This window comes from Colletes latitarsis, chromosome 9 (assembly GCF_051014445.1).
Source record: "Colletes latitarsis isolate SP2378_abdomen chromosome 9, iyColLati1, whole genome shotgun sequence".
NCBI lineage: Eukaryota > Metazoa > Arthropoda > Insecta > Hymenoptera > Colletidae > Colletes > Colletes latitarsis.
In genome coordinates this window covers 30,210,542-30,232,831 of record NC_135142.1, presented here as the reverse complement: position 1 = coordinate 30,232,831, position 22,290 = coordinate 30,210,542, and the positions used below count along the sequence as shown (strand labels likewise).

General features: G+C 45.0%; 1 protein-coding gene across 3 annotated transcripts in view; it reads left to right on the top strand.

Moving 5' to 3' along the window:
- Tmtc2 (Transmembrane O-mannosyltransferase targeting cadherins 2) overlaps positions 1 to 22,290 on the top strand; it is a 282,755-nt gene that overhangs the window by 118,567 nt on the left and 141,898 nt on the right. For all 3 annotated transcript variants that reach the window (XR_013080284.1, XM_076772936.1, XM_076772935.1), the window contains exons 2-3: positions 14,519 to 14,759; positions 15,832 to 16,128. Coding sequence is in view for 2 of the 3 variants with exons in the window: in XM_076772936.1 (XP_076629051.1) it covers positions 14,519 to 14,759; positions 15,832 to 16,128 (538 nt within the window). In the remaining variant the exon portion in view is untranslated. The remainder of the gene's footprint in view (positions 1 to 14,518; positions 14,760 to 15,831; positions 16,129 to 22,290) is intronic.

The following is a 22,290-nucleotide window of genomic DNA, read 5'->3' as shown; positions in this document are numbered from 1 at the left end:
GAGATCGATCACGACGATACGGCGGAGGTCTTCATTTTCACCGTATTTTGCAGCCATTTGTCCAATTCTAATATCTGACGCGTCGATAGCGATCAGTAAATCACTATTTCTGCGACGAGAGCTCGTTGCTTTTCCTACCGCGAAAGTTCGCGTACGTTCGATACTCGACATAGGACACAATTATCGGATTACGCGGTTCCTTTCTACAAAACGTTTCGAGATCAACAGGAAGAGTGTCACAAACAACGTCCAGACAGGAAAATTGATAAAAATAATCAATGAATTTAAATTAAAAATATTGGATTCCACTATTCTGTAATTAACATTGACATGAATCGGAATTTTCCTGTACGCGATTTAAAATTCATAGCTTAGTTACAATTTTTATTGCGAGGATGGTATATATAATTCACCAGAATCCCAGTCGTTTGGTATAAGCTGCTAGGATATAATCTCTGCGTCGAGGAAAGTACCAAATACTGCTTCAAAGCCTCTAATTGCCTGTCACGTGCCTAAAACGTCATATTATATAAATTCAACGGCACTTCTGCGAAGGCTTAATATGCCAACTCCGAGAAACAGCAGGCGTATTAACGATGCACCCGTTGCAAAACTGATATTAGTAATATTCCCCTGTTTAATGCGATACGGATCAAAATTAACTTACTTCGCAATAATCGTTTGAGGTTTTCTCTTCGTAAACCAAAGACTAATAAAACTAACATTATCTCGTCTCAAATAACAAAATATTCGTTTTGACCAGCCGAAGTGGGCAATGTTTATCAGTACAAAAGACATAATTAAATATTGCCCACTCCTGCAATCGAGATTCAAACGTAGAACGAAGAAATTTTCTACAATCGTGCTTCTCGTAATACAACGTAAGTAGAAAAGACGGATAATAGTCAGATATTCCGCAGAAACGGATAACGTTTATATTTATTGATCTACAATACAATTAAATATTGTCAACAACCAAGATTGAAGCGAAAAACGATGAAGTTTTCTATAATCCTGCATTTCGCGACGCAACGTAAGTAGAAAAGTCTGATAATGATCAGACGCGCCGGGGAAAATCCACGCGAATTAAATTAATTTTTTCCTAACGGTGTCCACGTACGAGAGAGATTTATATTACGTTCTCGATTCAGTTTTACACGGGAAATCACCCCTTCCCAGTCCAGTCACCCGTCTCGAAGCTGTTATATTATACTCATTTGTTAAAACCACTGGTTCGATTATCGGCCGCGTTCTTTTCGCCTCTCTCTGTCTGTCTTTCTTTCATGATCGATGTCCCCTGGCACGCGTAACGTATCTCTGTTTATACATCGCAGTTTACATTTATCTCCGGCAAACAAATCGAACGAGTAAATAGACTCGAGCGTGTAAATAGATTTGAAAACCAGACGGGCAACGTTGATAGTCGCCGGCGTTAATCCTGTCTGGAGATCTCGTTTCGAGCGCGGTTAAATAGTCGTGGAAAACTCGACGAGCATTTCTGGACCAGTTTCTTTTCCTCGTGGACACGGGGGTACCAACATTGTCGCGTTATCGAGACTCTTTAGATTATTCGAAATTGGCCCAGCAAACGTTACCAACGGTCACACTGCGGAGAACAGACGCGTCGACGTATTAAAATAAAGGAAAATTGATAGACGAACGTTTACATTCTGTCGGTACGCTATCTTCCGACTCCATTTACGCCAATTCATTTTCATTCGTTCCTAACACGCGTGCCGGGTTAATAAATTCCCTGTCCCGGGATCGGAACTTTACTCCCGCGGCAAACAAAACGACCCAACGAAGGATGATTTACTTTGCTGGCGACACAGTTTTACCGATCTAGTCTGAATGTACGCGACGCATAGCGAGTTACGTTTCCCTTTATCAACTTCGCGGTCCCGTCTCGTCGAGATTGGATAACTTCCGTTATTTCGAGGATACACGAAAGTCTGCGGATCTTATCGCGTTCGATGATGCATATCGAACAGTTTGGAGGATCGTGCACGACCGTTGTTAGACAATGGTTCCCGGCTTTACGACCGGGACGTGACTTCTCCTCTATTTTTAAGCGTAATACGTTCCCGGTATTAGTTTCGGTTCGCCTGTTCCGCGTCGTGGAACACCCCCGTTATCCTAATTACGAGTTAGGGGAACTCGGGTCGCTTCTTGCTCCCTCGATTGACGTATCGCGAACGCCAGATGCCGGACGGATACGGATTAAAGGATCGTCGCTCGGTTATCCGGGAACCATGGACACGTGCGACGTTTCCGATCCAACCCTAATAGAGGGTTCAACCCTGGGACTTCTGGAGTCTTAGGCGACACCATTTCTAGATTACCGGCGGCTTAGATTGTTTTCTTCGATTATTGACTCCCGTCTCGCAAATTGGAATCTCACGAGAGCATTGGATGAAAATATGGTGGACGCGAGTTACGAGGTTATTCCATAGAATTCTATACGCGACCGTCGAATTCAAAGCTGTTTCTTGGTCTGTTTAATCATGCTCGAACTTACTCTTAACTGCTTCTTCGAGTCGAGATTGATCTTGTACCCGAAGCCAGATCCGTTTGAATTATTTCGCCGACCAGCTCCTTATTACGAGTCTCGAACTATGCTCTAAGAGTCGAAAGTTACCCTCGAGCTTCGTTCTCTTAATTTTCTTATAGCAGATATTAACATTTCCAACTTGGACATTCGAATCCCCTTTGAACTCTCGTATAAATCCTAACCAATCTTTAAACGAAATCATTATTTGCGTACGACTGCCATAAATGGCGGTAAAGCAATTTTTCGATTGGTTATCGTCGCAGCGTTTATGGGCGATGCTAATTCCTCGTATACCTTATTGTTTCCGCGTTCAGTTCGCGACGCGATGGTCGTTTTACGACGCCAGCCACCGTCGAAGTTTCGGCCCTCTGATTACCGTGTCTGATCCATTTCGCGGTTATACTACTGCAGGGAAACGCGTAAGATGTTTCTAGCGCTCGTAAAATATTCAATAAGCGAGATTAACCCGTGTAGCGATTTTACGATTCATCCGGTACCTCCTCGAACCACCATCGGTCGATTGATGCAACCTTTAACTAATTTAAAAAAAATTATGTTGTTCTCATAGAAAGTGTTTAAATTCTAGCGTTTATTGCTTTGAGTCGAGTGATTTCGCGTCGAGAAATGCGTAGAGTACGAATCAACGCAAGTAGAAACAGCGAGTAATGGTCAGACAGTCGCAAGAGTGAAAAATTACTGGTTGGAAACGAAGCGTTATAACTTCTATTTGCAGATAATCGAATTAACACTGTCGGATCAGCTATTTTAGGGGTTTAAATATAAGCACATGACCGCGGCAGTCGAAATAACAAATGCACGACGCGGCAACCGTAGGAATCGAACGGCAAAGCTGTAACTAAAATATAAATACGCCGACGAGCGTATATTTGCAACGAATCAACAGTAAAATATAATTCAAAGCGTCTCGCCGGCCAATTTTGCCCAATCCCGCCTCTCACGCGAATTCGTACACGTTTGCGTTTCTTTCGAAACGCTCGTTCCTTCCCGTCCTCCGCGAACATGCGATCGTTTCATATTTAATTTCACGCTACAGCAAAATCCGCCTGTATCGTTTCATTAGCGCGAAAGTAATACGTAGTGTAGACTCGAATATGGAATAATACGCGGGACGGTGATTTATTATACCGAGTATCTGTAACGTGCGATATATTTCGCGCTAATGCAAATTTAATATAATAATACGGCTGTAGTTCCCAACCCTACACTCGTACGTCGATAATACGACCCAATAACGAAACGGCGTTGAACATTATATTCAAAAACGAAAACTGACCATTCGGAGGGACTGAATGCACGTCGAAGTAATTTCGAAAACAAACATGGGCCATTCGGAGGACCACTCGACGCAATGTTCGCGAAACTCCCAAACTCTGACCGCGAACGCGAGACGTTCGAATGCTGTGCTCGATCTGGGAGGCCAGGAGCGTCTCCGTGGCTTAACTTACGACGGCCAGTTTTTCCCCGGGGCCGTCACACTTACTAGGCGTGACTTAAGCCTCACTTTGGAAATTGCACGGGGGTGGAGAATGGCACGAGGGGCCATCAATGGCGCGCGGTGTGCCGCTCGAGCGAGCCTGGCCGCAGCGGAGGGTTGCTTCGAAAGACGCTCTTGGGATGGAATGAGTTTTCCGGGCGATTTAGTCAGGTATTTATTTGGTCCTCCCTCGTCGACGTCCTCGCGGTTCTCCGGGTCCCGGGTACCATCTTCTGGGAAATGCCCGACATAATGTAGCGTCGTCGAGCCTCTGTGCGTCTCCTTGTCCCCTCCGTGGCCGTTTTATTGTTCTTCCCTGCGTCGTTCGTTTCGCGAGGAATGGGATCCGGTTCCGGTAGAACGGCGACACACCGAGTCGAGGGGGGACCAGAGGGATAGCTGGTGACGCGGGGGGATGTCGTGCAAATTGCCAGGCGTCTCGTCATCCCCGAGGGATCGCGCCCCGGGGAACTTCTCGTCGAAGGAGATCCTGCGGTGTCGCGTTGTCGCGCGAATTTCTACTCGCGCGACAGCCATCGACGCCCGTGCAATCGTAACGAGGAAACTTCGAGCAAGCTATATTTGTATCCGCTTCGGGAATCTTGAGCATCGAATTCGAATCGTAAATACTAAATGTTATCGGATACAGAACGCTTTGGAAACGCTACATTCCGACACGTTCGCTGCGAAGTTGCAAGTTTGACTCGTCTTGGTCCAGATGCTGCTTGGAATTTTAAACGACGCGTCACCAGTAATTATGTAACGTACTCTACATTATTGAAAATTGAGGTTTCGTCGCTTGCATAAGGAAATACATCGTAAGGCAGGGACGCGGAGCACACAGCGAAACGTGAATAAAACAGAGAATTCTATCTTTAGAACGCTGATCAGTTCATCTAACACATCCTGGGAATAAAAAAGAATAAACCCGTATGATCCTTCAATTATAATGAATATCACCCCCATTTATTAACGTCGAAAATTGAATTTGCCAATCTGTAGTACATATCTTTATTAACCCCATGTTTTTGATGTCAAGTTTCACAATGCCTCATATGTGTCACAATGTGTCATTCCATGCACGATCAAATTTAAACAAAATTAAATACGTTTAAAAAATTCTATAAAATCGTACGTTAAGGGGTTAGAAATAAACGTTGGTCTGAGTAATATTTTTCGACGAGGCTGGTCGGGGGAACGTCGCCACGGACGCGGTTTTAAGTTTCCCACCCCCGCGCGGGCGGTGTGGTTTTCCGATTTCGCGACGATGTTTCGCGGCACGGGGAAAATTTCGGGCGGCCCCGTGCCACCCCCCGAACGTTATCGAATTTCATCCGGGGCGGCGCGCGCGTGAAATATCGTTTCACGGGGGATGAACGGAGCGGTGCGTCGACCGATGGCGAAGAATTTAACGCGCTCGATGCCCCCCCACGTCTCCACCCCCTCCACCGACCCGATAAATAATTCCCATCGAATCGAGATTAAATATGCCGTTTCGCGAAATTAAATTGTCATCTGTCGCGAAATTACGCGTGAATATTTATGGCGGGTGCTTTGATTTTTCCAAATCTTCGATCCCAGCGGCGGCGGGACCGACGAAGGGCTCGGAGAAGAGTCGATTTTAATTGAACAAGACTCGAATCAAGGGTGTCCACATTATGTTCGAGCACTAGTTCTTCCATACTTTATTGCGTTGTGAATTTATTTGTTTTCCCGCGGTAACGTGCTGTCGAATTACGTTTATTTACGTACAAATACTTGTCGCCCCGATCCGAACGTGAAAATCGATGCGATCGTTTAAACCGTTCGAGGTTTATTCGTTGTAATATTTTTAAACGTTCTATTTTCCGTTGGCTCTGAATTATTAATGATAACTTTGCTTTTGCCACCTAAGGGTGGGCCTCCTGTATTCGAACACTCTTCTAATTGAATATTGTATGAAAGGATACTCGTATTTCAATATAATATTACCATTTGAAATTAGTTTACAGGAAACAGGATTCGATAACGAATTTTAATTGCCAACATGGCGGTTCGCGTGACCCAGTCCAGAGTATCGTACTTATGGCCTATAGATGGAGGACTGATTTAAATGGTTCTCCTCCCGATCGAATGTTCCTATTATACTATGTCTAACAGGGAGCTATATCAAAGTTTGGTATTAATTTGGTATTGGCTCAATGATGCTTCACTCACAGCTCAGACGGAACTCGGATCCATCGGTTCTAAATCTTACTCGATATCGAGTTCCTAGAAACCGGAACTCTGTTACTTGATCCTCAGCACTTAGCGTTAGTTACTGTCTGCCTTCGAACTCTGTTGTAAGTCCTTGTTATTGCTAGAACTGTTACCGAAATATACTGTTACGATGTAACTCGGTCCACGTTTCGCTTCCTCGTACTCCACCCACGCTATAGTGGTTGTCGACAGCATGGTCTCGTCGCTCCATCTCTTATTCTCTCTTCTACGGCATTGCTCGTTACGAGATAGTTCACCAGAATCTTATCACTAAACAATGTAGCAAAATAAAAATTTCTATAATTCTTTCTCGTCGATCTTAAACTCCCAGATTCATCCTGTATCGTCACTGGAATTTTTAGATTTCATGCTTTATATTAAGAATTATTTCCAAGAGCGTAACCGGTAACGAGACCAGCGCGGAATCGATACCATCGATACCAAACAGTAAAGTATCATTTTATATGAAACCGTTTTGGTTTTTCCACGAACGTACAGATACGTATCCATTACGCGCGCTATGTATTTGGTATTAATTTTCGGTACAGATAGTTTTGCAATGAATATTGATCGTTACTGGGATCGTATAAATCGAGCTGACGGTGATACATATTCGTTGTTCGGTAACAACTCGCAATATTATACGTTTAAGGCTCAGGCGATCGCGTACTGCCACTAATTTGGACTATTTCTCGTTGTAAAAATTCGAAACACATGCGAAACACCGATGCAAGAAGTTGCATATCTTTATAAAAAGATACCAAAGGGGACGTACAAGGTCGCGTTTCACAGTAGGAGACCCGCTTAAGGGTCGAACGTCGCAGGAAACCGACGAAAGTCGATGTAAAAGCCAGGTTTTCGGAGTGACCGGGTTGCAATCGATAGGACATTCGCCACTTCTAAAGTCGACCTCCCTTTTCCACTCTTTCGTGGTGCACGCGAGCCGCGGCGAGATTAATCATCGGTCGATTTTAATATCTACCGTTGGTATAGGTGTCCGTGCACGGTCCACGGGCGTACGGCGTAATTTATTAATTCATTTCAACGCGAGAGAACCGGGCAATAATTCTAATTTGACCGGGTCCGCTAAGCGTTTCTCGATTCGTGCGACGGGCGAAGAACTCCGGGCAAAATTGAATCGTCGTACCCGGTCTTACGTAAGTCGACGAGAGGCTTAAAGGGGTTGGACCGGTATTAGCCCCGACCATCGCGTAGAACGCCGGAAGAGCGCCCCATCCGGCCCGAACCATCCGCGTGCAGTCACGTCTCGAGCTGCTCCGTTAAACCCCGGGACCGAGTTTCATTAACGTCACGTGTACTGTCAGAAATAGTCCCGGGGGTATACCGCGAACTGGTGTACACACGGGGACGGAAAGTGTGCAGACGAGAGAACGAGAGAGACCCAAAGTGCCGAGAGCGTCCCCGTTTCGCGACAGTTCTGACAGATGCTTAATATCACCGATGCCGGCGACTAATGCCGCGGATTATTCGACAAGGAATCGCTACCGTTGAACGGGGCACGCCCAGCTTTTACTTTTAACCGACTTACACACCCCCATAACGCTTCGAATCCCAAAACCAAAGCCTTCGGGGACCACTGTTAGTAGTTTCCAGTTTTGGAACTTAAGCGTGCAATCTTTTGTTGTTGTACGGAATGGTTGGCCACACCTGGGGAAAAATTTAATGGGGGATTCTAGGGACCAAAAGAAGACGAAAATCAAGAATACCAATTTGTCGATGGAGGCTTTGTTAAAAAGTGATTACCGTTTAAAGTCCCGTCAGTACTGAATTTTTTTCTAGAAAGTGGGCAGGATTTCGGGGGTAGGTCTATTCACCAAAAATGATTGTAATTGAGCCCCGCAAATGAAAATAATTTTTTCAGAACGATTTGAAATTTTTTAATTTCGTCGAAAAATTTCTGTACTTTCTCGATTTTTTTTCTCGAAACTGGATAAGATTTCGGAGGTATGTGTAATGACCAAAAATGATCCTAATTGACCCCCACAATCGAAAATAATTTTTCCAGAACGATGTGAAATGTTTGAATTTAATTGTTAACTTTTTATCGAAGCCTCCATCAACGAATTGGTATTCTTGATTTTCGTTTTATTTTGGCCTCTAGAATCCCTCATTAAAATTTTTCCCAGGGGTGAACGAACACCCTGTAGAGTAACCTGTAGAGCTTAAGTGTGATAGATTTGTGAAGTAGTACCAAAAACACATCAGATATAAACAGTCTTATATAAAGATTCGATTTTGTCAACGACCCTTCAAAGGATTCCACAAAGCGAGCCATTGTTATCTATTTAAAAAATATGTTCACTCAAAATTGCTCCTGGGAATCTATGAATCTGTAACAAAACCAGCCCCGACAGTGTCTCGAGCAAAGCGCGAAATACTACTTCGTATTCGAAGTTGAGGCCTCGTATCGTTCTTTCGCCGCTTCGAAACTGTAATGCTCTTCGTTGGTAGGGGCGGAAAGTTCGGCTGTATTTTGGGGCGCAGCCTAGTCGAAACTTTATGGAACGAGATATCGAACGGTGTCTCGTCGAACGACTCCCCGATCGTAGGAGAGAGAATTTTATTCGCCCTCGAGACAGTTTATTTTTCCGAGGCCCGGTGGTGTTTTCATTAAACGTACTCGCGGGCGTCCGGTAATTTCTGGCGTTAATAATCGATCGATATTAACGGGAGGTACAATGGGGGAGGTGGACAATCGAAACGCGTGCGCGGGTTGTATTTTTCGCGAGAAATTTCGGCGCTTGTACGCGTCGCCCGGAGAGACACGGGGAAACGAAACAAACACGCCGAGTGGGAAAGTTCACGCGCCATCTGCTCGCTCGTACGAATATGTCAGGCCTCGGTGCCTCTGGAAATCGGTGGAACCGGAACTCAGAGCGACGCCAAAGAGGATTGTGTTCCGGTAGTGTCGTCGTTCTAATGAATTCCGCGGGATTGTAAATCTCGCTTGCGCCAACGTCGCGACACCCCCCCTGAAGAACTCGTAACAGCGGATGGCGTATCGGAATTTATAAGTAAAAGCTTAACCGGAGCCCTTGCGTTTCTGGAAATTTGCGAAATCGTGCTTTGATTTCCAGCGTTCCCCGTCTCAAATGGCGAAAGTGGAACGTTTCGACCCCCTGAACTTCAACCTATTGCTAGTACAATTTTGTGGATCTTGAAACATCCGTCGATTGGGGAAATAAACGTTTGATCTATGAACCATCTAACGACGACTTCGAGAGTACAATTCTCAAATTATTATTCGTTTATTAACGGAAATAAACCCTTCGGTATAAAAGATGTAATAGGTAAGGAACTACAAATGTGTGAGGTCGAAATCTACGAAGAGGTCGTTAAAAACGGAACGTAAAATCAAGCGGTAACTTAAATACACTTTCGCGAACTCGGCAAACGTAGTTTGCGGGCGGTAGAGAAGAATCGAAGTTGTGTTTTTTAATTCGATAACCAAGAAAAACTCCGCAGTTTAAGCAATTACCCCGAGATTCGTGGAAAGTTCCGTATCCGCGGGGGAGGGTTGTAAAGCGCGTTCGTTGGCAACGAGTGAAATAATTTCGACGAGCGAATCGAATCACGGCGTTCGATAAAAAGCAGCTGGACATCCCCGAGCCGGACTTTTCTACTTATCTTTTCTGGAGAAATACCGGGCGAACGAGGCGCGGCCGCGGCGAAGCACGAAAAACTCTAGAATGCTGCAATCGGCATGAATGGAGATTAATTGTTAGCCCGTGCGCCCGCGTCTCTCGCCGCGATTTTACAAGTTTTTATTATCCATGCTTCGCGAACCGCGCCGCCTGCGACTTAATAAGACCGAGGGAAAAAAATCAACTGGTCGAAGGAGCGTTGCCCGTTATTCATTTGCACGCGGCCGGTGCCATTTTCCATGCGGGGGGAATCGATTATCGGAAGGGCAATCGGCGGTGAACCGATAACGAAGATCGTTTTTGGCTCGCGAGACGATCGCGCGTAGTTTTCTGAGCTTGTGGAACACGGCGGAGGGGCATCTTAAATCTTACTTTCATGAATTAGTTCCTTGGAAGTCTGTTACAGTGCTTCCTACGACGGGGCCATTTCGTAAATCGAGAGAACTCGAAAGGAAATTTTGCGCGTGGAAAAATTGTAGTCGAATAGATGTTCGATACTAATTGTAAGGGAGCTACACTGTTTCTTTTTTCCGGACACCGCGTTACCGAATCCGTTTCATTTCCCCGTCGGTAATGGATGAATCTCTCGAAGAAGAATCCAGGCGCCGTTGTTGCCGCGCTAGGTTCACGTAGAAAACGCGACGCGAATGGCGGGTGCGGCTTATTGGAGGCCCGTGGAATGCGAAATTATTGGCCCGGCGTTCATCGAGCCTCGGTTCCATTTCCCTCGACAGCCCAGATGCGTCGTCTGCAGTATCGGAGTCTCGAGACGTACCGAAACATCGCGTTCCCGTCGTCGGTTGTGAATATCTATCGATTGTCGATTAAAATGCTGCGGGCACGCTGCTTCGTCAGAACGCTGTGAAAATGACACGCCAGTCCATTATAGTGAATGTATTTCATTGAACTTTATTTCTCAAGTACAGCCAGTAAATACCTGAAAGAAAGTATCAAAAAACATTTCCGTGCAGCTTCAAACTTATTCATCAAAAATTATAAACGAATTTTTAAGAATAGTCGACAGGAGGTAGGTGGAGATTTTTCGACGAAATTAAAAAATTTCAAATCGTTTTGAAAAAATTACAGTTAGTTGCAGGGGGCAATTACAATCATTTTTGGTCAATAGACAAATCCCCGAAATCCTGCTCAGTTTCGAGAAAAAAATTCGAGAAGGTGTGAAATTTGTCGACAAAATTAAAAAATTTCAAATCGTTCTGAAAAAATTACAGTTAGTTGCAGGGGGCAATTACAATCATTTTTGGTCAATAGACATACCCCCGAAATCCTGCTCAGTTTCGAGAAAAAAATTCGAGAAGATGTGAAATTTTTCGACAAAATTAAAAAATTTCAAATCGTTCTAAAAAAATTATTCTTGATTGCAGGAACCAATTATAATCATTTTTGGTCAATAGACATACCCCCGAAATCCTACTCACTTTCCAGAAAAAAATTCGAGAAGGTGTGAAATTTTACGACAAAATTAAAAAATTTCAAATCGTTCTGAAAAAATTATAGTTAGTTGCAGGGGGCAATTACAATCATTTTTGGTCAATAGACATACCCCCGAAATCCTGCTCAGTTTCGAGAAAAAAATTCGAGAAGATGTGAAATTTTTCGACAAAATTAAAAAATTTCAAATCGTTCTGAAAAAATTACAGTTAGTTGCAGGGGGCAATTGCAATCATTTTTGGTCAATAGACATACCCCCGAAATCCTGCTCAGTTTCGAGAAAAAAATTCGAGAATATGTGAAATTTTTCGACAAAATTAAAAAATTTCAAATCGTTCTGAAAAAATTACAGTTAGTTGCAGGGGGCAATTACAATCATTTTTGGTCAATAGACATACCCCCGAAATCCTGCTCAGTTTCGAGAAAAAAATTCGAGAATATGTGAAATTTTTCGACAAAATTAAAAAATTTCAAATCGTTCTGAAAAAATTACGGTTAGTTGCAGGGGGCAATTACAATCATTTTTGGTCAATAGACATACCCCCGAAATCCTACTCACTTTCCAGAAAAAAATTCGAGAAGGTGTGAAATTTTACGACAAAATTAAAAAATTTCAAATCGTTCTGAAAAAATTATAGTTAGTTGCAGGGGGCAATTACAATCATTTTTGGTCAATAGACATACCCCCGAAATCCTGCTCAGTTTCGAGAAAAAAATTCGAGAATATGTGAAATTTTTCGACAAAATTAAAAAATTTCAAATCGTTCTGAAAAAATTACAGTTAGTTGCAGGGGGCAATTACAATCATTTTTGGTCAATAGACATACCCCCGAAATCCTGCTCAGTTTCGAGAAAAAAATTCGAGAAGATGTGAAATTTTTCGACAAAATTAAAAAATTTCAAATCGTTCTGAAAAAATTACAGTTAGTTGCAGGGGGCAATTACAATCATTTTTGGTCAATAGACATACCCCCGAAATCCTGCTCAGTTTCGAGAAAAAAATTCCTTACTGAAAATACAATGTCTGACCATACATGCCATTTTTCCCTGAATTTTCATCCGAATCTTTAAAACATCATAACTTCTGAACGGATTGGAAGATTTTAATGTTTAAAAAGGCAAACGACACGTATTTTAGTGTAGAATATGTAGAAATTCTAAGAATATTCGAAAAGTTGTACCTTTATAAAATGAAATACAACCCCTTACACAGGAGAAACTAGAAACGTATACGTAAAGTCAAAGATTCGAAGAGAAATAAATCTGGATAGGATTTATGTAGTTTGCAGTGATCTAGAATCGAAATGTTAGTCTTGCAAAATATTGTACGGCAGTAAATGCGTTAATAATAGAAAAATAAACCTCTACGAGTTCTATTGCATCCTGAATGAGCATCTAATAAAAACTATAACGAGTAGAATGTTAGTAAAAGCGACGTGGCCCATTAAATATCGTCTTTCGATGTCTATCGAGAGCCATCTAAGTCGCTCGAAGTAGAGGGTGATGTTCTCGTCCCCCGTAACAGGGGCTGAACAAACCGCACCCTCCTTTAAGCGACTTAAGCTTAATTTATCATGCCGGTCGGGTTACCAGACACCAGACTCTCATAATCAATTTCAGGGAGACGCGGGTCTCTGGCACCTATGGATAGAGAATCGCGACTGACCTTGAGGGCACCCGTGGGCGACATAAATCTCGCGGGCGATGGAGTGTGGACGCGTTCTCGCCAAGATAGGTCATTATACCGTGACGCCTGGATACTTAGCAGAGTCGGTGAACGATAAAGGGAAAGCGGGAGGGAAAAGAGGTCGCGACCCGCGACGCCAGGAACACTCTTCGAGTCGTCGTTATTAATTCAAACGCGGCTGCTAATTGCACGGACGCCGGGCGGCGAGAGGGGGTGGGCCGTGGAAGCACCGCGAAGCACATCGCGAAAGTACAATGCAAATAGGTATGAATTATGGGCCGCGAAGTAAAAATGGATTTAAAAACCGCGGGAGAGCGAATAACGCCCTGTTACGTCGCTTTGTGGACCAAGAGGAGTGCACTCGCGTGCACGAGTAGTCGTTAAATCGTTACGCGAGAATCGCCGGGGCTTGTTGCGCGGAAGAAAATTAAATTAGGTCCTTTCCCGCTGTTCGTCCCCGTGTACGATTCTGATGGACGCGCCCGCCATCGACGTCCCGAAGGTAAAGGGTATTTTCCTTTCGATCGGATAACGGACAGGTGTCGTGTGTGCGTAAGTGCAGTGGTAGTTAATTGGCTGATATCAGCTATGCATCGGTCCCCGATGGACGACCGTGTGTCCTCGGACATCGAACGATCCAGTGAAAATAACGCAAACGTTTGTTCTGGCCACGGTCTACGACCTTTGACACGATAAACTTTCCTCGCTCGGACGCCGAAAGTTTCATGGAAAACTTTCAAGAGTCTGGAGGGTACTGGATTAGGGTAGAGATTAAGTCCTGGATCGATGATTTGCGGAGACGTGGTGTGTAATGTTTAGTAACTCGAAAATAAAGTAACGATGATATTATTCGCGTGAAGTATCGACCTCCGTTTCTGGTCTTTACATACGCGAGTGGAAAAGTATTTATAAAAATATCAGGGTTGATATTTTGAATCGAGGGAATTTTTCGCTAGATTACAAAGAGTTAGATATAAAATAAAGTTAACGACCCTTTAGTAATCCGAACGCTGGAACGATTCTGTAGTCCGCGTTTACTTTTTCCGCGCGTTGTCCACTGGAACAAACAGTAGAAAAAACGACGCGTCAACCGCAGAACATTGTTTTCGTTCGTTCATTATCTCTTTCTTTATCTCCGCCCGAGCGTCCGTTCATATCCGAACGTTGTCGCATCAATTAACCGATTGTGTTTTTAACAATGTTTCTTGAAGTGACCCATTGTTATTTCATGCTGTAATTAATTCGTAATAATGTCCATTGTCGCCGATTCCCATTGTATTATATAATTCTGTCTCTCGTCAGCTACCGTGCCTGTCGTTTGCCTCGCGGAATTATCATAAAGATATTTTGCAAATTCCTGCACGATCGTTTCTATTTCGCGTAGATTCGAGAGGCCAGATTCTAACGTGATTTTTCGTTTGTTTTCGTTGCAGAAGAGCCATCCTGACGAATCCGGACCTGCTGTCGAGCACTCCGTGGCACCGTCTGCTGGAGAACGACTTCTGGGGAACGCCCCTGAACGATCGCGGCTCCCACGGCAGCTACAGGCCGCTCTGCGTCGCGACGTTTCGTCTGAATCATCTTCTGGGCGGTCTGGAGCCGTGGGGCTACCATTTGGTGAACGTCGCGCTGCACGTGGCTTGCACCGTTCTCGTGGTCAGGGTCGCCAGAAAGGTAAATTACAACGCTCGCGGAGATAATAACGTTAATTAAACGGGGCCGTGCCATTTAAATTTATCGGTTATTCAAACAAGAAGTTAATTTCACCGTGGCGGCGCCGCCGGCCGCGGACGCTGGCTAGAAACTCGCGTTCATCTGCTTTTCGATTAACGCCGTCGCTCCCGTCCGTCGGGCCAGATTTTACGTCAGAGCGGCAGAAAACGCGATAATAGTGACACCTGTAGAGCGTACGTCATGCCGTTCGTTGATAATGCCAGAAGTTACGGGGCTGCCGTTGGAAATAAAATTTTACCGGTCCATTTAATTCGCGAATATTGCGTTAATAACTGGCGCGACGCGAGCGTCAACCCTGACGGACGCGAGCGCCGCGGCTATCGTAATGGAAACGAGGATTACCGTCGGAAATCCGCTGTTTCGTTTCAGGAGCTTCGGTTCCTTTCGAGCTTTCGCCTGTTTCGCGTTTAATCCGCCCCCCGAATAACGTCGACGCCTCTGTCTCTGTGTTTATGGAATATAGAAAATACCCACTAGGACCATCGTTGAAAATCTTGGGTATACAATTACAAAATTATTTACTGTTTATTTGGAATCCTCAGAAACGCAAGCAGTTGGCAATAGAAATTTTTAGTCTGAAAATAGCTACGAGGAAGGCAAGATTTTTAAGGGGATGGTCCAGATACACAATCTTTATGCCTCCTTGTAATTTTTTCAAAAGAAAATCTTAGATCGTTTGTATATTTGCCGACGTTTCGACGTTAGCAAGGCAGAGTGTCTCGACCACTACTCTTTTTACTTTTTAATTAGTTCAACACCCGCGTAACTCACCTCGTGAGACGCAGAATCGCGTTCACCTTCGACCGAGTTTCTCGAAGTTGTCTTCAGCGCCCAATCGCGACTTCCGCCGTAAAGTTTCGCGAAATTTACGTTTTGCTTTCTCACGGGGAGTCAAGCTGATCGTTGTCGATCGCGAAGCACGCCACCGTTTTTCTCCCGCCGGACAATGACCGAGATACACACGATCCTGGCCTATTGTCCGCCTGTTCACCGTATATTTCTCGCGTTTCAGGTCCTGCCAAGAAGAAACAACCTCGGGCACGCGATCACCGGGTTCCTTTTTGCGGCCCACCCGATTCACAGCGAGGCTGTGGCCGGCATAGTCGGTCGCGCCGACCTTCTCGCCTGCCTGCTGACCTTGTCGGCCTTCCTGGCGTATTGCACCCACTGCGACCAGGCCAGGTCACCGTTCCCCCTCTTCCTGGCCCTCGCCTCCTCCACTTTGGCCACCCTCGCCAAAGAAACCGGAATATCCTCTCTGGCCCTCTGTCTTCTCTGGGAACTCTGCCGCGGCGAGTCCAACCGAAAGGTCAGTATCATTAACAAAATCTAAATGATCGATACTCGTTAGTATAATAATTCGTACCTTGCTTCAAGCGTTTCTTATAATTTTGCATTGTGTAAAACGTCCGCAGTCTACTCATTATAACAATGATACCCATTTAGTTTGTATATTTGGAAGTTTCGTTTAGTCGTTGCAACTATTTGGTCGCTAGGTTGCTTACATAGACCGAACGCAGAGAGAAAGACCTAATCGTCAGATATAATGTCGAATGAAAGTTTTAGTAGGATTAACAACGATTGGAAGACTGCACGCGATAGCTTTATCGTCCGAGGAGCCCCTCGCAAGAGCAACTCAAGCGTCGTAAATAATAAATACGAATATAATTGAAAAGCGGCGCATCGGCAAAGTGCACGAAAGCAAAGCGCCTTAAAGCAAGATACGCCTGCATTGGGAAATTTGTGGGATAGTCTGCTTTAACTCTCTTGGCCTCGTACAGCATCACGCGTTTCTCTCGGAACAGTCTGTTGCAGAAACCGCTTTTTATCGCGGTTTAGCGAACGTCTCGACTGCATCGTGCTCGCACTTAGACGCAGCGAACATTATTTCTGTTTTTCATCAAGGGAGAATTTTCTTGTTAGACTCAAGACAAACCAAGTTGATATTAACTGATTTAATGATCGATGTGTGTACGTCGTAAACGCGCCGTGGCAGTTACGAGGGTTGAATATTATAAACAAGTATCGTTCCCTGATAGGTAGGGATGCACTAAATAATTCTGTTGCGTTTACTGGGGTACTTTTATTCTGGGTCAAGTCGATAGATCCCTGTGTTTCCAAGTCGTAAAGCGACAAAGTTCGACGGGGGTTGTAGGAAAATATTGGGAGTGGTCAGGACAGGGATTGGATGTCGAAAATTGCAAGAATTATGGGACGAGGCACTCGGGAAGAAACCCAGGCGAGAGTCGTGGGGAAGGGCAATGAAAGTGAGAAAGTCGAGGGGAAAGAAAGAAGAATGGTCGGTAAAGGATAAGCAAGTTTTCACATTGCCCGCCGCGTCTCCTGATTTATCGTCGTTCGGATCCACCGTGTCTCTAGACTTCGCGTGCAATTCAACTGTTTTGAAAACGTTCCCGAGCGTTAACGCTGCACCGTCCATCCGGTCGAGGGCTCGCAACGCGACCGACTGTACGAATAGAAATGGCCCTTACGTTTTTCGAAAATTCCACTGGCACCGCGAGCACACTCCACGGTTTCGTATAAAAACAAAGGGTGCGTCGAAAACGTTTGCGCTGGAATGGTAACATCTTGACCGAGGAAACAATAGCGGTTTTAAATTATAAAATTATCGCACCGTGCGCGAGCAAACCTCAAAAAAACGAATTAGGTGCAATATTCGATGGAAGAACGGTCTGTAAGTCGTGGAAGGGACGCATTACATTTGCGGAAACGCGCGAAAGCAGATCGAACAACGTGCTATGCGCGATCCTGTATCTCCGCAGAGCCCTTGGACCGCGGAACGCACTTCCGGATTTACGGACCGCATCTCCAGTCGACGGTCGCTCGGAATTTACATTTTACAACTCAATTCCGCTCACCTTACGACTACGTCGAATGTTCGCTTTAACTGCTCCGCAGAATTTATGGATCGGTTCGCGGCCTATCAAATTTTAGGGACCGTGAATTTTCCCGGGCGACGGTGAAATTTCGCGTTTCCAGCGCGTTCCCGACGACAGGGGCAAAAACAACCCTCTTTGTCCCGCGCTTGAAATCAAGTGGGAGCGCAGTTTTTTGAAATTAATATGTATATTCGCGTCATTGTATCGGTACGGTTCAACGCGAATCGCTAAAAATCAATATTTATATTTCCGTGAGTTTCAACATGAAATATCAAATTGACAGGTTCTGGGAATCTGGCGTTAATGTAGGACGCTTTATGTAGCTTTATTTAGATTCTTCGATTGATTTGCAATAATAAAGTGGACGCTTCCAGAGTTAGTTGACATTTAGAGCGAATAACTCGTTTAAAATATCTTGAACTATCGGTACTGTCGTCTTCTATTTTCTTTAAAGGGGTGTCCAAATGTCGAAAGATATTTTCCCAACGTCGAACGTGGCTCGAACCTCCACACTTGCGCTGTTCGTCAGGAAGTTCGTCGAACCAGGCCGCTTCTCACGTGCCCCGGACACATTAACGTAAATTAACGTTTGGAGAGTTGCATTACGGCGGATTGCAACGGTCCGCGCTTCCGACTGCCATTACGAATATTAACAACTGAAAATGGACTGGTCTAGTAGAACGACGCGATCAAATTACCCCTGACGAGCGAAAGTAGGCGAACGGGCGAGGTCGAGCGGGAGATTATTCCAGCGGCAACGAATTGATAACGGGGCGCAATTAGGTGACGAGATACGATTATCCATAAACGTACCCAAGGATCTCGGGTAATTATAAGCAAGCAGTGTGCAGGGCGAATTCATTGCTGCCGTGTAATGTGTCTTGGCGCGATAATGCGTGCCGCACGTGCGCTCCTATCTGCACAGGATGGCCGGAAACACCTAACTGCGTCGGTTATCGATTGGTACAATCGAGAAAATAAACATAAAACTCGATGAACGTTTCTTCCTGTACTTTAACGAGAATATGAATATCACTTTAGTTCCTATTTAGATAGGAACCTTTAATAGGATAGGTCCCTTTAAATCCACAATTTAGTTCCTATCAATATGCCGCAAGAGATGTGAGAAGGGGTTAATTCAGAAATCGAGCATGAGAATTTTTGTTCGCCGAGTTTACCCTTCAGTGAGATTTCTATATTCGAATCGAAGGAAAAGAAAAATATTAGGGGGTTGAAGTGTCGTTTCTGGTAAGGCGTGGAAGGGTTGCGTATTCCGGGGCACCGTGTAGAGGGGATGCAGAGACGGTAGATAGGCGTGTAACCGATAACGCAACTGCGCTGCACCATGTGCAAACTGAAGCCAGCCAGCGATCCTGCCGGAGACAGCAGGCTGATGCACGGTGAGCCATCTCCAGCCGCGTTCAACTAGCTCGAGTCGGCTTTAACCACCTTCGAACCACCTCCAGACACACCTAGACCCTTTGGCTGAACCTTCAGGCGTTCGCCTTTCGAGCACATTGCATCCGGATGCGCTGGATGCATCAGACGCTTGGCGTGATGCATGTCGCGGACCAGCCAGCCAACCCAGCCACCCTAGGAGGGTTGGAGGGGTGCCAAGGGTCGTTCGCGTTTCCCGACACCCCTCTGAGTGTAGCGCGGGAACTCGATCTTCCTGGCTCCTTCGTTCCTGTCCTCGCCAGTCGTCCACCCCTCACCCTTTTTCCTTTTTCTCAGCTCCCCCTATATTTTCTCCTCTTATTATTGTACCTTTGCCCGTGTTCCAGAGAATCGAGGAAAACGGTTTCCTTCGCGAGCTTCTTGCCGGGCGAGATCGGCCAAGAGCGCCGCGACGCTCCAACGGAAAGCGGAAACGTCACTACGGAATCTTTCGGTTCTTTTGCCCTCCTGGGCGAGAAATTTTTTTCAACCCCGTTGCATGCTCGTGCAAAATTTATATCGAAGGTTTATGTAGAAGACGATTCGCAAAGAGGGCAATTTTCCAAGAGCAGGTATTAAGAATATTTATCCAGAATATTTGGGAGAATTTATATTGTTCGCTTAGAAACACAGACTATTATATTGTGCGACGATCCATCACAGAGTCAGTCGCTTTAAACTTCTGCCCGCTACTGAATGCGACTGCTGCAAAGTCGTGCGAGTAGTTAAGAGTTAAACTGTGCCAGTTACGATCGGAACTCGCTTTTCGGAAGCAAGACGAAGCACGATCAAAAAGAAATTACACCGACCTGGAACGAAATCAATCATTTCGCTGGGAACGAGTTCCAGCCGGTGACAACTTGCTCGACGTTTGCACGCCAGGATATTATTAATTTTTCCGGCGTCATCTAATTTTCCCACGTTCGTACAGTAACGACATTTTGAATAAACTGAACTTCGGCGGTTTGCTTTCCAAGTAATTAACAATCGATCGGACAAGAAAGTGTTCCAGAGGTTCAGCGACCCCCTTGTGGTTGGAAAGTTTCGTTCAATCTCGCGGGCGATTAAAACGTTTATAATAAAACGAATCTATCGCGATGTTATAGCCATCGCGGCCAACAAAGCCCGCAGAATTCCGTGGCGCGCAATTATCGCCGCGACTTCTTCCGCTGGTTCGCAATTTAACACTAAAATGTCGCCGTCGGCTCGCTTTAAAAGCTTTCGACGTTGCTTCTCGTTTGCCCGGGACTTTCGAGTGCGTCGCGTCGATTAAACGTGCCCGCGAGCGCTTTCCTCGCGACACGCCGATAACCAACTGTAATTATATTCCCTGTGCGTTTCTGCTGCCATTTTTCCCCGTTTCACTCGATTCCTAGAAACTTTTCAAATTAAGGGGAGAGACCCGTGTAAAATGGTAAAACGACAAGTGATATTCGACAATTTTTTCACAGCATAAGAGTTCGATGAAACTTTTCACCATTTTCCACGTATATTCTTTAACATTTCAAGATGTAAATATTTTTCTTTTCATTACGTTTTGCCCTTTTTGTTCATGATAGTACTACGCGTCGTGTGAACTAACATCCTTCGTAATAATAATTATTTAATCTACGTTTATTATCATTTTTTTGTGTTCAGAGCCATGTTGAAATCCTTGTGCAGTAAAAAAAATTGTGAAATATCACTTCTCGTTTTACCATTTTGCCGGGAGAAGTTGGCCGGCGAAAGTTTAAAGTCTGCATTGTTTTATTCCTGAAAAATTCGCGCTTGAAAACGGAAAGGGCAGCGATATTTTGGTCCTCGGCGCGACGGATCACCGATGCAGCATCAGCTCGAAAGCGCCGCGGGAACAGCGCGATGTTGCAGTCTGTTAATATCGCCCGAATGCATGGTAAATGATATGCAAAAAGGACTGGCACCGTGCACAAAGGAACGTAGGTTGCCCCGGATACGTACAAAGGCAAAAGACAAACACTCCGCGAAGAACATTCTGGGTCGCGGCGTACGCGATAAAAGAATTTTCATCAACACCGAAAATAATAGGCACGCCGGGGCGTCGCGTTCGTTTCGCGTATAAAAAATCGCCCGGTTTTAGCGAGCATTTTTTTTTTTTGTTACGTTGACGAGTTCGACTCGTTTTTCCAGGCATCGTTTGGTATACTTTTATCCCGATTCGTCTGCCTCCCGTCGAACGCGTCCCGACGATCATTGCGAGCGTCCAAAACGAGGCCGTCGTATATTCGTATCCACCCTCCCCGTCGCTCTCCAATCCTGTTTCGCTCGCGGGAAAACTCTCGTCGCGTCGAATAGCCAAAACAACAACGCTCGTCGAACCGACACCGATATTCTTTCGACGGTCCTTTTTCCCGGCCCACGCTGCTTCGAATTACATTTTCGAGAGAATAAAGACGCGCGCCTCGACGGTTGCCTAAAAACCGTCCAGAGGCTATCTTCTGTAAATGAATCTTTTCGAAACGACGCGGGCTCCTTTGGGCCAGCGGTGTTTGCGTTGCTGAGTAAAATTAGTTTGGGGCAAGTACTCTCGGACGCGAGATGTTTCGTTTAAATTACCCTCGAAACGAGCGACCCCGACGGTCCGTTCTCGATTCAAGCATATGTAATTATTATTAAGATTCCACTTAATTAAGAGCGAAACGACGCCAATGTCGCGGCCGGACGGAGCTTCAATTAATGTCCTCGTCTCGGAGATCTCGTATCTCTCCTTTCATTAGAAGCGTACGAATATTTCGCCGCGCACGAGCAACATCCGCGAGGATATTATTTCCACCCTTGTATAAAAATATACTCCGTTGTCAGAATTGAACAGAAGCATCCCGGAAACTTTATTTACCCACGCTTCTTTTTCTTTTCTTCGAAACACTTTTAAACATTGTAGTTCAGAGGGATGAAATTAAAATTTGAGATATGGTGGTCTTCGCGACACATATTTCTTGTAATAACCTTGTCAATTTTTATTTTTACAAGTGCTTCGTTCTCGTCGAATGACAATTCCTTTTTATCGCGAGACCATAATAGGTTCGGGTGTTTACGACGCCACGTACTCCACTCCTTTCCAAACGCATTCGAACTGCCAAATGAAGACACTAAAAGCTAAGGTACCGATGTTACTCGAA